This window comes from Myzus persicae, unplaced genomic scaffold, assembly GCF_001856785.1.
Source record: "Myzus persicae strain clone G006 unplaced genomic scaffold, MPER_G0061.0, whole genome shotgun sequence".
Classification (NCBI taxonomy): Eukaryota; Metazoa; Arthropoda; class Insecta; order Hemiptera; family Aphididae; genus Myzus; species Myzus persicae.
The window spans coordinates 269,990-285,253 of record NW_019101002.1 but is presented as its reverse complement, the minus strand read 5'-3'; the positions used below and the strand labels follow the sequence as shown (position 1 = coordinate 285,253).

Below are 15,264 nucleotides of genomic sequence, written 5' to 3'. Positions count from 1 at the left end.
AAGTAAAATATTATATTTTGCAGTTTTGGTAATCAATAATTATTCATGTCCATGTTTTAGTAACAATTATATGACTTCTGTTTTAAAATGAAATTATGAAAAATATACATTCAGATATTCTATAAATGACGATATTTATTCTTAGCACCAACAATAATAGATATAACCAATATAAATAAAAACCAATTTTAGTTAACATAAAATATGAATACATTTTAAAATTGATGTAAGCATACAATCATGTTTTGTTATGTTATATTCATATACACGATATAACAGTATAATTTATATTATATTTTTATCATTATAATATAAAAATCAGAAAATCCAAAAAACACATAAATGTATTAAATAGTACTATTTTTTAGAATTTGAAGTATTTTTTAACGTTACAGGAGTTATAGTAAACCGTCTTGATGTTGAAGGTGTATTATTATCTGTAGTGATGGTAGTCTGATAATTTTCCACTGGAGATCTAAAAACAGCTGTAAGTGATCCTGGTGAAGTTTCACTACAGCAAAGATCTATATAAAAAAAAAATTTGATAATATAAATTTATAAATACAATCTATATCACTTCCATATTCTTACACAACTTATTTATGATCATTTTATAACAGATCTTTTTTTATGATAGATAAAATTAATTTTGAGGTAAGTTACCTACTTGACATTCAGATTTACTTATGAGAAAATTTTGTAATAGTTTTTTGTTAGATATTAATTTTTTTAAACTTAATTAAAAATTTTTTAAACTTAATTAAAATTTTTTTTTATTTATCATCTATTTCATAGCCCAGTCCAGGGGTCTCCAAACTACAGCTTCCGGGCCAGATGTAGCCCGCAAAAAGTTATCACTAGATCCCCAAAGGACAGTTTACACTCTAAAAATATGGGTAATATCCTAAGTTGTTATTGTGTACACTTGTCAATTATCACCTTTATCATAATTATAAGCTATTAACTGAGTATATTTAAATATATTATAAGAACTATTTTTTAAAATTTCATTAAATTTAAATATATAATATATTTCTATAAAATTACAAATTATACGTGTAGATACACTTTTGGCCCATTAAGAGCTTTTGTTGTTGATTTAATTAAAAGAAAATAAGGGGCGGCTAAGAACTTTTTAAGCTTGTACTATAGCCAGTCATGTCAAACTTGATTGAAGTATTGAGAGATGTCTAGAAAAGATATTAATTTAAATGTACAATTATAATTAAGTACATGTCCTCTTTAAACAATTACAATTTTTATAAATATGTTACCTACTCAATAAAATTACCTGGATTTTTTATTTTATTCTTTAATAACTTGGATGTTCTAATATCCGTCGGAGTATTTGAAAATGATTTTAGGTCATGCTGTCTTCTATACCCGGGCGACCAAGTAATGAAAGATAACTGTCAGATACAAATAATGTAATTAACATGATAATTATTTAGTTTTGTATGTAAGCTTACATCAAAAGGGTTATACCCAGGAGTGACACTACAAAGCCCTCTAGCTTTTACAGTACTCGGAGATAACCCAAAAATTGAATATTCCTCTTTTAACCTTTAATCAGTTATTAAATTAATGTTATTAACTATAATGATACGTTAAAATTTGTCTAAAATATAGACAATTATTACTTTAGTGTAAGATAATTAGCTTCTTCTTGAGGGAATTCTAAGTTTATTTCTTTCAACACATTTAAATATTCATTGATTAATGCTGTAGACTGTTTACTTTGTTTTGGTGTAACAGCTTTTATCTACAGTAAAAATATAGTACTTCATGCTATTGAATATCTAAGAAATTCATAAAAGTATCTTTATTTAATAAATATCTATATTACTTTTAATATGACAATGCCACATGCAAATATACATATTATATTGATGAATGTTACACACATGCTTATTGCACCTTTAATAGCAAAATCAATAGATCTTGTAGATGAATAATGTAAATTTAAGGTATTAAAAGAATCTTGATTGATACTCCTCACTGAAAATGCCCACAACAGACCCTTAAAAATGAATGTAACAATTAAAATAAAATATATATCATATTGATTACTATAAAAATTTAATATATATTTATTATTAAGTAAAATAGAAAGATAAATTTATTTTTTAATTTTAATATTTTAAATAATCATAGTTTATCAAAATATTGTTCTGGCACATTGTTTGGTTTGAATAACCATAACATCTATGAAACAGTATTTTTTTTTAATGGTCCTAATAGCAAAAATGGTGAAAAGTTTTGATCATTTTACACTGTACCTATTTATAATCAGTGATTTAATAATTTATTAATTAAAAATAGGACCTTGCAAATTATTGAACAATAGTACTTTAAACAGAAGGTGTTATAAATTGTACAGTTTTATTTTTTCAGAAAGTTACTGATTTACACTTTTACAATTTAAAATAACATCCTAAGCAAAACAAATATTTAGTACCTACAACACGCCATTCACAATTGGTTCCTACTATATATTATATAAGTAATTACACACAATAAAAAAATATATTAACTAGTCAGTAAGCCTTATTATGATCTGATATTATCTTAAATATGACTGAAGCCGGAGGAGGCTTCATGCACATTTTTAGTATTTATGCAGCTAGTATAATAAATAAAAATATATATTATTCATTATTTAAACTTAAAAGTTATTAATTTAATTAAATACATTAACATAAATTAATATTTATGTGTATATAATATACATATATAAATTAAATAAATATTGTATAGTTACTAAAATACATACCGCATTAACGGAGGGTGGTAGAAGTGATGTAGATATTGCTACTCCGACTAAAGAAAATGTATTATTTCCTAATAGAGCAATAGGCACAGCAATTCCAACAAGAAACGCAAGTACAATACTAATCCACAAACTACCAATATCTGTCCTGAAATAAAAATAAAAAAAGATTTGATGAATATTTAATAAAGAATGACTAGACAAGATAAAATAATTTTAGTTCCAAATATATTATATAAGAACTCACATAAAGGCCATTTCATTAGTTATCCATTGACTAGAATCTCTTTCATCAAAATAAGAAGCAGTTAAACCATATCCAAAACCAATTAAAACGCAAAGAATTAAACCAATCATTTCGTTAATAATCCCCATGTTTCTAAGTTTTTTATTTTTTATCATAGTTCCAAATGTAGCAGCATTAACTGGTCCCTAAAAATAAAAGTATTTATACTCTGAAATTATTTTTGGGTTGTCCAATATCTGTTTGTTTTATGGCATATTATTTTTATAATAACTAACCATAAGTGGAGAAAGAAGCATGCTAGAGACAAATATAATGGTTTCTCCTTGCATCAGACCAAGAGCAGCAACCGTTCTATGAATTATGAATAAAAATCACTACTTCAAAAAAATGTATAATGGCTTTCAAAATAAAGTTTTGTAATTAATTTTTTTAATAAGAGGTGATGATATTTTATAATCATACATAGTATATAGTATATACCTTACATTGGATTATTTGTATTTATTAGATATATAATTAAATCTTATACTTACACTGATATTATTAATAGAATTACAAAATCAAAGGTTAGCATTGCACCAGCTTCTATACCTTGAACAACTTGTGCCACGGTTAATCGAGATCTAACTGACTGAAGAAATTTTTTCCAAGATGATTCATACAAACTGGGTAGGTTATAAGACAATTAAAATAGAATTATAATGAGTGCCCATAATAAAGTACATCTATATTCAGGCTGGTTGAAAAAAAAAATATTTTTTTGAACATACCTACACTAAAATAATACTTACTTTTTATGTTGATTGGTTTCAAAAACTGACGGAGTAGACATTTCAGTATCTTGATAATACAATGAACATGGTAAGACTCTAGTAAATCAAAATAGGTAGGCATGTATTAAATTAATAATTAATAAAGGACTATAAAGTAACTATAAATATACATAGGTAGATGACACACAAAGTGTGTCCTCTTACACTATTACTGCATCTTTATATTATGTAATATGTACATGTGTATAAATTATAACGAATAAAAATGTTATAAAATATATAGTTACACTACTGTTGAATTTAATTTTACTCCAATGCCATTTTCCATCAATAAATTCAAAATATGTTCACAGTGTTCATTGGAAGCGATTGAAAAGGTTACCTGAAAATATTGGAAACAAATTTTGAGTAAATCTAGAACTGTAGAGAAAGTATACTAACTAAAAGCTAATAATACCCACAACCTACTTCAGTAGAAAAAAAGTTTTTACTTATGGTAAGGTTATAGCTACTATGTAATGCAGGTAACTGATAAACTATATGTAAATGGGTAACATAATAACCACAGGTACATGCCTAATTGTATAAAGATTTTGAGACTAAGCATAATATATAATTACCGAATAGCATCTATTATCTCTGCTTTGATTCCATACCGAATTTGAAATCTGCAAACTACATAAAATTGCTTCCAATGTCTAAGACATTTATATATATTTATAATTATAGTTAATGGTAAAATATACTTAACTATAGATAAAGGTATGCAATAATGCAGTATACATGATATATATATCCATTTGTGCAAAATGTCATTAAAATGCTCTCAATGTTCTCATTTTATAAGCATAATATGTGCAGTTTGGAGGGGAACTTAGGGACGATTAGAACCCTGTTTAAACAAAAATAGCTCCCTCATTATTATTAATTTAGACCATTTATGAACCAGCTAAAAAAAATGAGCTTCTCTCAGATTATTTATTTAAATTATGGCACCAGTTATATAGGTATATACATATAGTATAGGTATATATGCATGTAAAATAGTAAATAGTTAGTATTAGCTACTTACTTTTTCCATAGTTATTGACAAACTATATTTAGGACGGTCAAGTGATTGTTTATTGTTTGTATTAACATTGGATTTGGTTTTTATTGAACAATCACATGCAATATTTTGAGAAAGATGGATTTCATGATGTTTAGTGGGAATTAAAATATTAAACAATGCTCCGGTCATTGTTAGTAAGTAGGCATATAGTTCAATTACTCGAACAGAAGAATAAACATAAAGCTATAGAGGTAGATACCTACCACAGAATAAAACAATGGGGTACCTGCTAATACCACAGAATAAATGAAATTTATTTATTTATTCTGTGCTAATACTACTAACATACTGGCTATGCGAAAATAATTTGAATAGCAATGACCTACTCATAGTAAAGATACGAACAAAATGTCTGATAAAAATGATATTAATAAATTGTTTCAATAATAGTTCATAATTTTGAGTTTCCCAACTATAGATAAAATGTATGTAAATGAATATCAATATTATTTCTAAATTCAGATATCACATGTAATTATGTAATTACATCGAACAATAAATATTAATATTGCATGTGTGTGTATTGCCGAATAGGTATTGCGTATGATTGATAAACGTTTATATTTTCACATTATTATTAGCCATTAGGTACCTATCTAGTATCTACTATCTTATGACAGTTTTTCAACTGAAGAATCTATCGAAGTAAGAAACATCAAAATATAAACATAATGTATATATAGTCGTCACCTTTTGTTGTGCAGCAAAACTACTTTGACTTCAAATTTTGAGATTGGTTTATTTGTGGTAACAAATTTTACAAATTGGATCTGTAGTTGGTATAAAAATTCCCAGTCATTTTTAAAATGATTGGAAAAAACAAATATAAATTAGGGAATACGAGAAATTTTTACACAAAGCTAGTTTTTGAAAAAATCGATTTTGTTTTTTTTTTTAATGTAATTTAAAAGCCAATAACTGCAGTGTTTTCTATTTTCGTCTTAAGATATAATTTCTTTAATCGAGGCCATAAACGCCACGATTTGACGCATGCTTGTATACTATCTGCCCTATAGTAACCAGTGAAGTACTTAATACTGAATTTCAGAGTGGGGGGGGGGTTATTGGTGGTTATTATTGACAATAAAAATACAGCTTACCTATTTAAGAAATGAATTATTTCTGAAAACGTACGCCACATCGAGTAACCAATGACAATTATATTGAAATAAAAATTTCCATCATAAAGTTAAGAATCCTTGTTTAAATCTTAAAAGTTAAAATACACCTCTTATAAATTGAAATTTTGGAAAATCCTTTCTTCTTAGTGCACCTCTACCGGACGCTACTTATGATTGTACGAAGGTGACAATTTCAGGTCTCCAACTATCATAGGTAGGTTCTACTGTCTATATTATCAGTCAGTCAAAAAACATTTTTGTTTATCCCGAATTTTCCTGGTGACTTTTATAATTTTTCTTTTCGTAAAAACCTAATTCGGACTATTACAAAAAAAAAAAAATGAGCCACATTTGTCCAGCCGTTCTCAAGTGATGCGATTAGGCAACGAATAGCATTTAATTTATTCATACATAGATCAGTGCCGCAACTAGGTTTTGTAGGGCCCTGATGCTAAAAACTTTATGGGGCCCCTGTACTTGCATTATACATTATAATGAAAAAAAGTCAGTGCACAGATAACCTTTGGCAGATCCCTAATACTAGACAAAATGTATGGCCCTAAATTTTTAAAACTTTTTAAGCTCTATACTGCTTGACAAGCAGTATAGTAATGTGGCTATATTAAGTTCATCATATTTTTAAACACATCTCCAACAATACATCAGTTATCAGTAGTCAAATAGTCAAATAATTAATAAAAAGTAATTCATTTATTAAACAATATTATATTCAAATTTAAATAACAAAAAATAAACAATCAATAGGTACTATTATAATTTATAGGTATTATACAAAGATTTTACTTTAAAAAGTTTTTTTTTCTTGACTTCAAATTAGCAAAGTCATTTATCAATTTTTCAATATCTAGTTCTTTTGTCCTTGATTTTTCTATGTTAAGTATACTTATGCCAGTTAATCTATCTTGCGAAATAGAATTCCGAAGATAATTTTTTAGGAGTTTTAATTTGGAAAATGACCTTTCGGCCGTAGCTACAGTAACTGGGAGACTTAAATATATAATACAAGCTGTGAGAATTTCACTGTAAAGAGATGAAAGATCATATTCAATTATAAAAGATGTCAATTCTTGAATAGTTTGAATTTTTGTATTTTTAATAAATTCTTTTAATGAAATTAGTTGTCTTATTAAATCTGATGTCACATCGTTATTGTAAAATGATATGAAATCATAACAAGATTTAACTATTTCTGACTCTTTCATAGTAACTATATTTTGTGGAAGTAAAAATTCAAAATTTCTTGAAACGGAATGAAGTCCTTTAAATCGATCACGTAACTGAAATAAAGCTGTATCAATGAGAGGATAAAAAATTGCTATACGAAATTTTTCTTCAGGCACATCTAATCGTTTATCTCCTTGAATTTCTCCACAGTATTGTTTTGAATATATTTTACGGGTTGTAGGTTTTGTTATAGATATACCCCATTTATGGCATAATCCAGTAGCTGATACAACAAGTTCATCATAACCATCTCTCATTTTTTCAATTGACAAAATTGTTCCTTGCAATAAATCACATGCCTTGTGAAGATTGGTTTGTGGTGATTGTAATACCTTTGATACAATTGATAAAGGTTTTAAAATATTTTCCCATATGGTCATTAACATAACAAATTCAAATAATTTATTGTATTGGTTTACTATATTATATCTAGTTATGTGTATGCTTTGCAATTTGTAATATAATAAAAATAATTAAACTAAAAAAATGAAATATTTCTAATAAAACTTACTTTGTTCAAGTTGATCCGGTTTAAAATAATTTTTAATTTTTTTATTACTTTTTAAAATAATTTCTTTTTGCTCTTTATTTTTCTTCCTTTTAGCCGCACCACTAAGGACTTTTGGTTTCATCATTCTTCACAGAAGTTTCAATAAAACGATAACGATTAACAATAAACTTGACTCAGTTACAAAAGTTAAAAATTAAGTATAACACACAAAAATGATCAAATTCAACGAGTATCACCGCAATATTATCATTAAAGTATTACTAGATTTCTTTATTCCATCGTGCTGAGGTGCTCAATGCTCATGAAGTATTCGAGAATTTATGTAATAATAATAATCATAAAGATAAACGATTAACGAATTACAATTTTAGTAGGCATTAAGTATACTGATTACTGATATTATATCATAATAAATGTGTTGTGTGTCCATGGCCCGAGCGTTTGTTTGTGTGTGTCTATGTTGAGAGTTATAAATAAACCTATTTTTAATTTTCAAATGTGAATTACCATCGTACATGTAAACAAAGATTATCAGTTATCAGTGGTCCCAAAATTATCGGATATTTATTCAACATTTGGCGGTTGATTGTGACATTAATCTATTATAGAAATATAGAATGTACATTTTCCATTTTTTTTTTTTTAAATAATAACTTGCTTAATTTTTCGCTTTGATGATGGGCCCCTCACCATAACATAAAACCTGGCCAGGGAATGCATTGCATACCTTGCCTCCCCTATTGTTGCGGCACTGACATAGATTGTTAAACAGAATTGAATATGTTAAACATATTTATTAAGATCTTTTGGGTAGGTGTTGGATGGTTTAAATAATACAGCTCCAGAGCATTCGCACATGCTCCTCATATCCAAAATGCGTAAGTCGTCTTAAACAAACTTGCCAAGAGATTTACTTAAAATTATAATTAAAAAAAGCATTCAACAGTTTTAAATGCTGAGGTGCCGTTCATAGATAGGTTCATCCACAATTTATTCATATGAATCTTTTTTTTTACCCATAATACCTATGTATCAAAGGACCTATAATTGTTAATACATTTTCTTTTTTTTATATGGATGCAATTGCTTTTCTGGGAAGCCACATGGTACCTATATAATATATATAGTTAACACTAAATCTCGAAATCTACTTGACCCCCAAAGCTGATATTTGATATGTACCTAGATAGTTTATATAAACTATAGGTAGGAGACATCAACTAGAAATCAGGATTTTTTAAAATTCAACCCCTAAATGTGCAAAATATTTTTTGTACGTAAGAGCCGGTTTCTCTCCAGGCGCGGGATGTATGCACACGGCAAAAAGGTACACCAAAACCAAAAGTAACCAAACAATGGCACGTAGGCCGATTTGCAAGCACACAACTCGGGGCGGCAAGGGACGAGGAGTTTCGTCCAACTTGACCGCACAAAAATGACAGAAGGACCCGAGCTCGATTGTACTTGAGAACGGCGACGGCCAGCGGCGATAAGTAGGGGACTGAGGATGCTCTAGAGCAGGGGTGTCCAAACAATTTATTCAAGGGCCACAAAAAATATCAAATGCTCTTAGCGGGCCAAAAGTAAGCAAATCCGTTATCGACGTTAAAAATAAAAATATAAAGGGAAAGGGCAATGTCTGTCGTCGCGTTCAGCTCATAAATTATGATACTTGCCAGCAATAACGACTTTTTAAATTACACATATCTTTAGATATCTATATTTTATTTACTGTCCTATGGGTGCTGCGGGCCGGTTAAAACTTGTTCGCGGGCCGTAATTTGGAGACCCCTTCTCTAGAGCTTCGAAGCCGGCAGCGCGGCGTGACAACTTTACTGTTCTGTGTTCAAACAATATCAGTAAAAATAGAAATGTACATTTCAAATATTAAAAAAAAATTCAAATTTTGGTGGGATTTTGCATGCTATCATGCACTTTTATCAACTCAAAAAGGCGGATAATAATAATCACATTTTATCAGCATAATAATCTGGTTTGTGATAAGTGATAATTGTACATTTTCTTGTATCATACTTATAAAAGTAATAATAAGTATAAATTATGATCCGAGCCAATTTTCATCAATTACTAATTACCATGGAATTTTCGTAATACATATTTCGTGCCCCGTTATCTAAAATTTTTCATTATGGCTTTATTATTAATATGAGTCTTACTAGTGTTAACTTTCATTATGTCAATACAAAATATTATGGCCAATTCCATCTACAATTTGTTTGAAATGAAAAAATATTTTAAGTATATTTTTATAATTACATTAGTGTTACTGTATTATTTTGGTGTTTTTACTCATTTTTTCGAGTTGGACTATAATTCTCAATTTGTGTATCCACTGGAAACTAATATTTCAAAGTGCATAATCAATGCACAGTCTGGTGAATCTGATCAACTACCTTGTATTAATATAAATCCATTAGAATATGATCTACTGTTATCAAATGACACTAAATGTAATAGAAACATTCATTTACTAGTATTAGTTAAATCAGCATTAAATCATTTTGATAGACGAAGGACTATTCGAAAAACTTGGGGATTTGAAAATCGATTTTCTGATGTACCAACTAGAACAGTTTTTATACTAGGAAAGTCGTTTGATACAGATTTAGAAAAACGCATTAAAAAAGAACATGAACAGTATGGAGACATTGTACAGTATGATTTTGTTGACGAATACTACAATAATACCATCAAAACTATGAATGCAATTAAATGGGCTTCAACACATTGTAATGATTCAAGATTCTATTTTTTCTCAGATGACGACATGTATGTTTCTATGAAAAACTTGTTACGTTATTTGCGAAACCCAACTGAATATCCAGAATATTTAAGTAAAGAAGTTAAAGGAAAGCAATCTAAGCATATTTTGCCATTAGATGTAGAATTATTTACTGGATACGTTTTTAATTCTTCACCACTGAGACATCAAATAAGTAAATGGTATGATCATTTTATTTTTTATATTGGTACCTAAGTGAAACAATCTTAATGTTTTTATTTGTTACAGGTATGTCCCACTTTCGGAATATCCATATCATATGTGGCCTCCATACGTCACAGCTGGTGCTTATATGTTATCTAGAGCAGCTTTGGTCAAATTTTATTATGGAAGTTCTTACACAAAGCGGTTTCGATTTGATGACATTTATTTAGGACTGCTATCAAAGAAATTAAATATAAAACCTCTCCACTGTGAACATATATATTTTTATAAGAAACATTATTCTATTAGTAGTTATAAATATGTTATAGCTAGTCATGGATATCATGATAGTGAAGAGCTACTTAATGTTTGGATAGAACAAAAGAGTAATGGAAACGCATAAGACTAATTTATATTATTGATCAAAAACTGAAAATGAATAAATTATTTTTTTTATGTTACTTTAGATAATAAAATAAAATATATGTATATTTTTTAAATTTAGATTTTATTGTTGAAAAAAACTTATTGTTGAACATAATTATTATATAATTTTATACAGCTCTAAATAAATTTGTAAAATATTTTTGACTTATGATTACTTGTATTACTTGTAGTACACGAATAATAAAACTAGAAGAGTCTATGACATATGAAGTCACTTATTTCATTATTTGCTTAATTTTATAATTTCTGATGGGTGTAGTATCAGTGTATCACAGATTATATAAAACTTAAACTTATATTATAATTTAAAATTGTGGGTGGTTTAAAGATATAGTGCTATTATTCGTCATTTTTTTTTTATTAGCTTCTAGTAATAACTATGACAGTTCGCCAATTATGTAAATAACAAGTAGTATTAAATATATAGTACTAGGTACTGTTCTATGGTATTATTAATATTAACTGTAAAATAATAATTTTTAGTTGTAATATAACAAAGATATGAGGTTTGTAACATTACATGTAGTTAATATTTTGAACAGACTAAGATAAATAAGGTCCATATAAGAATTTAGTATAATATATAAATATATATAGAATATGAACATACAAAATAAAAGAGGGCTCAAAATATGAATAGTTAGATGATGTACAAGATCGATAACAATGTGATATTTTAAAAATGACACTTGATCAGCCAATTACGTTTATTTATCTAATTCATTGAAATTAAATAATTTTAATTGTTCAATCATAATTGACAATTGTTAAAAACATTTATTTATTATTAAATGTGAACATAATTTGTACAATAGATATAACATTCAGCGATCAACAATGCTGTAGAATTTTTAATGAAAAACTATTAAAAATTAAAATGTTTGTTATATTGTCATAAACTAAGCCACATTAAATCTATGCCCATAAAATGCTAATTTATTGAATTATATAATTTAAGTCTGTAGCCTTAGATTTCTACCAGGCATGTAGTAGCAGCCAGTGAGTAATACCTATGCTTACTAGTTACTATCATAAGTTTGTCGGTTTGCGCTTGAAAATTCAAATTTAGAAACATCAATGCTATTCAGACTAGGAGCGTATACTGGAAAAATATTTCAGGATATTTTTGGGAAGATTAGGAAGATTTAACCAAAAACCTTGGAGTCAGTTCATCAAGTATTCATAATATATCCAATAAAAATTCTATTGCTTTGCAATCTGTGAAAAAAAATTAAATACCTAAGTATAACACAATAGATAATAAACTTAAATGAGATCATCATCTAAGAAATATATTTAATGTACGTACGAATAAAAGGATTTGTACACATCTCTTGTACAATCAATATTGAATTATGGGATAGATAACTGTATGGGATCTGGCATATGACTCATATAAAATGATTTTTAAAATTAACTGTAATAATAGTCGAATTAAAATCTTGTTAAATAAACTAAAATATACAAATAATGAATATGTGTACCATGAACTAAATAATGTATACAACATCAAAGCGTTGTGTTTAAAAAATATATTAATTGCTTTACATAAAATACACGCATGAATATTGCACTAGATACAAAAAACGTATTAATGTAAAAGTTCTTGAATTCTACAAACATTTTGGCTCAAAAAAATCTGTTCCAGTTGATATATCTACATTTATGCAGAATTTTTAAAAGAATATATTTGATTTTCATAATTTAAGTCATTTTAAGCCTCGTTTAAGACACGTTAATTTAAATGAAATTGAAATAATATAAGCTTTATGACTGTCCATAATAATTATTTGTATACCTACTTAGTGTTTTTGTGAACTCTTTAAAAAAAAAACCCTCTATCAAGCTTTAGCTTATCAAAGGGCTGCAAATATTTACAAACTTATATTATCATAATTATATCCTTTTATTATTTATTTTTTTTGGTAATTTGATAATTATACTGCGTGAGATATATTCTACGCACCAAAAGAAAAACTATTTACAAAAATAAACATTGTTGTTATTAAAAAATATTATTCATCGATAAAGATAGATTGTTGGCCTGTCTGTAACCGTACGTCAATTGTGGCGTGTGTGGCTTATGATATTATATACAGTTATTCTGAATTTAAAATTCTGTTTGCTTTTGTCTTATTGTTTTATACTTCCAATGTGGACTCGTTCCCACTAAACAGCGATGTATGATATCAGCTGTGGCGCCGAACAGAATAAATTGCAAAAAACATTTTCATTTTTCCACGCCTTAGCTCAGTTAGCTCTACATTTGAGAATATGTAACTTATAAATTATTATATATATATTGCCTTCATATACAAGTAGGTATGTAGCAGCTACAATAATGCCTTAACTTTTATGATCATGACACTATAAATACTTAAATTTTTTATTGTCTGGAAATGAAACAACTTTGCATTTCTGATGTCACATAGGTACGCGTGTATATTTATGCATAATATTATATCCGAATTTAATAAATATCATAGAGAGTAGAGACATTAGGTAGGTATACTTTATAATTTTAAATGGTACTATAGTCGATAATTATATATCAACATATAAACTAATTACCTAGTTTTAGATTCTGAGCGAAGCGATGAATGTATTAATTTTATAATGATAGTTGCGTTAAAATTACGAAAATCGTCAAAATCTCGAAAATTTGAAAATTATTTTCATAATACAATTTAGTAGACATTTTCATCCAATATTTATTTTATCATTTTATTATTATTATTTTATTTATTTACGAGGAAGAACTACCCATCAATGCTTACAATTTTCAATTAATTATAATTCGTAACGATTTTGAACAAAAATCTGCTTATTATTTAATATAAAGTACAAAAGACGTTTTTAAAGTTTGTGTAGTTGAATTTCACTTAGGCTAGGTGAATTTTATGGCTGTAACTTAAGTAAGACACATTACTATATACTTCGAGAAATGAACATGTTAGATTTAAATAGCCATACGTTAGGAAGGATAATATTTTTTAACTATATGGCCACTTATGGTAGGTAATAGAGAATAATTAGTGATTCAAATACCTTATAATATAAAAGTATAAAAATTAATAATTTGATAACTGGCATTTAAACAGGCCACAGGTCCTTATTTTCAATATCCTATATGCATTCTATATTAGCCATTAGGTAAGTACCTACCTACTGATAACCGTTGGTACAATTTTCATTGATGTATACACTCTAAAATGTATATCTAAGGACTATATAGAAAAACCTGTATTGGAAAATAAATAGTTAGGAAAACTTATGTGTATTATAAAATTGCTCGATAAAAAGTTTAAAAGAAATAGTAGGTAGGTACCTACTTAATAAAATAAATTCTAAAAGTAAACCATCTGTGTCTTATTTCTAATTCCAATGGCGATCGTACGAAACTTTCAAAGTAATCCTAATATCCTATCCAAAAAGGATTTACGTAAGGCGTTATACGTACGTAAAAACACATTATTGTCAAGATGTAAAACCAATTATCCTTATTTCCATCGGATCTAAAATATATATTTTTTAATATAGATAGCCGATAGGTAGGTACAAATACAAAATAAGAACCGTATTTAAGTAAAAATATCATAAAACTATATTTCTCTCAATATTAATTCAAATACAAAGGTAGCTTACAGTCGATAATAAATGTAGTTTATAATGTCTTACTAAAAATTATTAAATACGTTCACGCGAAAAAAAAACATTTTATACAGAAGAAAATATTTGGTGTATAGGTTATACCTACCTACTTGTGTGTCGTAAAGTTTTTATTTTTTGAAATCATTTAATATTTTAATCATTAATTTTTTTTGTCACAATGACAAATATTTTTTACTAAAAAATAAAAACCTTGGGAGTGTTTTGACATACTAAATAATATTGTATTCTATATTGTGTAAAAGTAAGGTTTTTTTTAACTATAACTTAGCTTTAGGGGTTCAAATTTGGGTCAAACGGTTTCTCATCATTAACGATTAATGCATATGTTAACAGCATAATATTTTAATCTATTTTTAAATTTATCCTATAGCATAAAATATAAAACTTAAAATGTACTTAAATAAATTAATACAAAAATTT

General features: G+C 27.2%; 3 protein-coding genes across 5 annotated transcripts; 1 reads left to right on the top strand and 2 right to left on the bottom strand.

Moving 5' to 3' along the window:
- Nucleotides 1-319: 319 nt before the first annotated feature.
- LOC111027236 lies at nt 320-5,348 on the bottom strand. 3 transcript variants are annotated; one of them, XM_022305515.1, is made up of 13 exons: nt 4,863-5,348; nt 4,411-4,488; nt 4,078-4,172; nt 3,809-3,886; nt 3,551-3,682; nt 3,293-3,368; nt 3,018-3,202; nt 2,774-2,918; nt 1,847-2,020; nt 1,641-1,762; nt 1,470-1,563; nt 1,292-1,409; nt 320-524 (listed from the first exon to the last, which is right to left on the bottom strand). In XM_022305515.1, exons 1-13 carry the CDS (start codon nt 5,028-5,030, stop codon nt 358-360), a joined length of 1,632 nt encoding a protein of 543 aa, XP_022161207.1. In that variant the 5' UTR covers nt 5,031-5,348; the 3' UTR covers nt 320-357. The 3 variants fall into 3 exon arrangements, with proteins under 3 accessions (XP_022161207.1, XP_022161209.1, XP_022161208.1); XM_022305517.1 differs by having other exon boundaries at nt 4,411-4,465; nt 4,863-4,880; XM_022305516.1 differs by lacking the exon at nt 4,411-4,488.
- A 1,261-nt stretch (nt 5,349-6,609) lies between these two features.
- Nucleotides 6,610-8,549, bottom strand: LOC111027247 (zinc finger MYM-type protein 1-like). Its single transcript, XM_022305535.1, has 2 exons — nt 7,779-8,549; nt 6,610-7,599 (listed from the first exon to the last, which is right to left on the bottom strand). The coding sequence occupies exon 2, from the start codon at nt 7,522-7,524 to the stop codon at nt 6,823-6,825; it is 702 nt and encodes a 233-aa protein (XP_022161227.1). The 5' UTR covers nt 7,525-7,599; nt 7,779-8,549; the 3' UTR covers nt 6,610-6,822.
- A 1,265-nt stretch (nt 8,550-9,814) lies between these two features.
- LOC111027234 (beta-1,3-galactosyltransferase brn-like) lies at nt 9,815-11,395 on the top strand. Its single transcript, XM_022305513.1, has 2 exons — nt 9,815-10,742; nt 10,810-11,395. The coding sequence occupies exons 1-2, from the start codon at nt 9,973-9,975 to the stop codon at nt 11,126-11,128; spliced, it is 1,089 nt and encodes a 362-aa protein (XP_022161205.1). The 5' UTR covers nt 9,815-9,972; the 3' UTR covers nt 11,129-11,395.
- Nucleotides 11,396-15,264: the final 3,869 nt, after the last annotated feature.

Coding starts and splice junctions, on each gene's coding strand:
- LOC111027236 (XM_022305515.1), bottom strand. CDS start 5,030: ATGACCGGAGCATTGTTTAATATTTTAATTCCCACTAAACATCATGAA. Junction 4,173..4,410: donor GAGATAATAGATGCTATTCG/GTAATTATATAT, acceptor CAATATTTTCAG/GTAACCTTTTCAATCGCTTC. Junction 3,887..4,077: donor AAATTAAATTCAACAGTAGT/GTAACTATATAT, acceptor TTGATTTACTAG/AGTCTTACCATGTTCATTGT.
- LOC111027247 (XM_022305535.1), bottom strand. CDS start 7,524: ATGAGAGATGGTTATGATGAACTTGTTGTATCAGCTACTGGATTATGC.
- LOC111027234 (XM_022305513.1), top strand. CDS start 9,973: ATGTCAATACAAAATATTATGGCCAATTCCATCTACAATTTGTTTGAA. Junction 10,743..10,809: donor AGACATCAAATAAGTAAATG/GTATGATCATTT, acceptor TATTTGTTACAG/GTATGTCCCACTTTCGGAAT.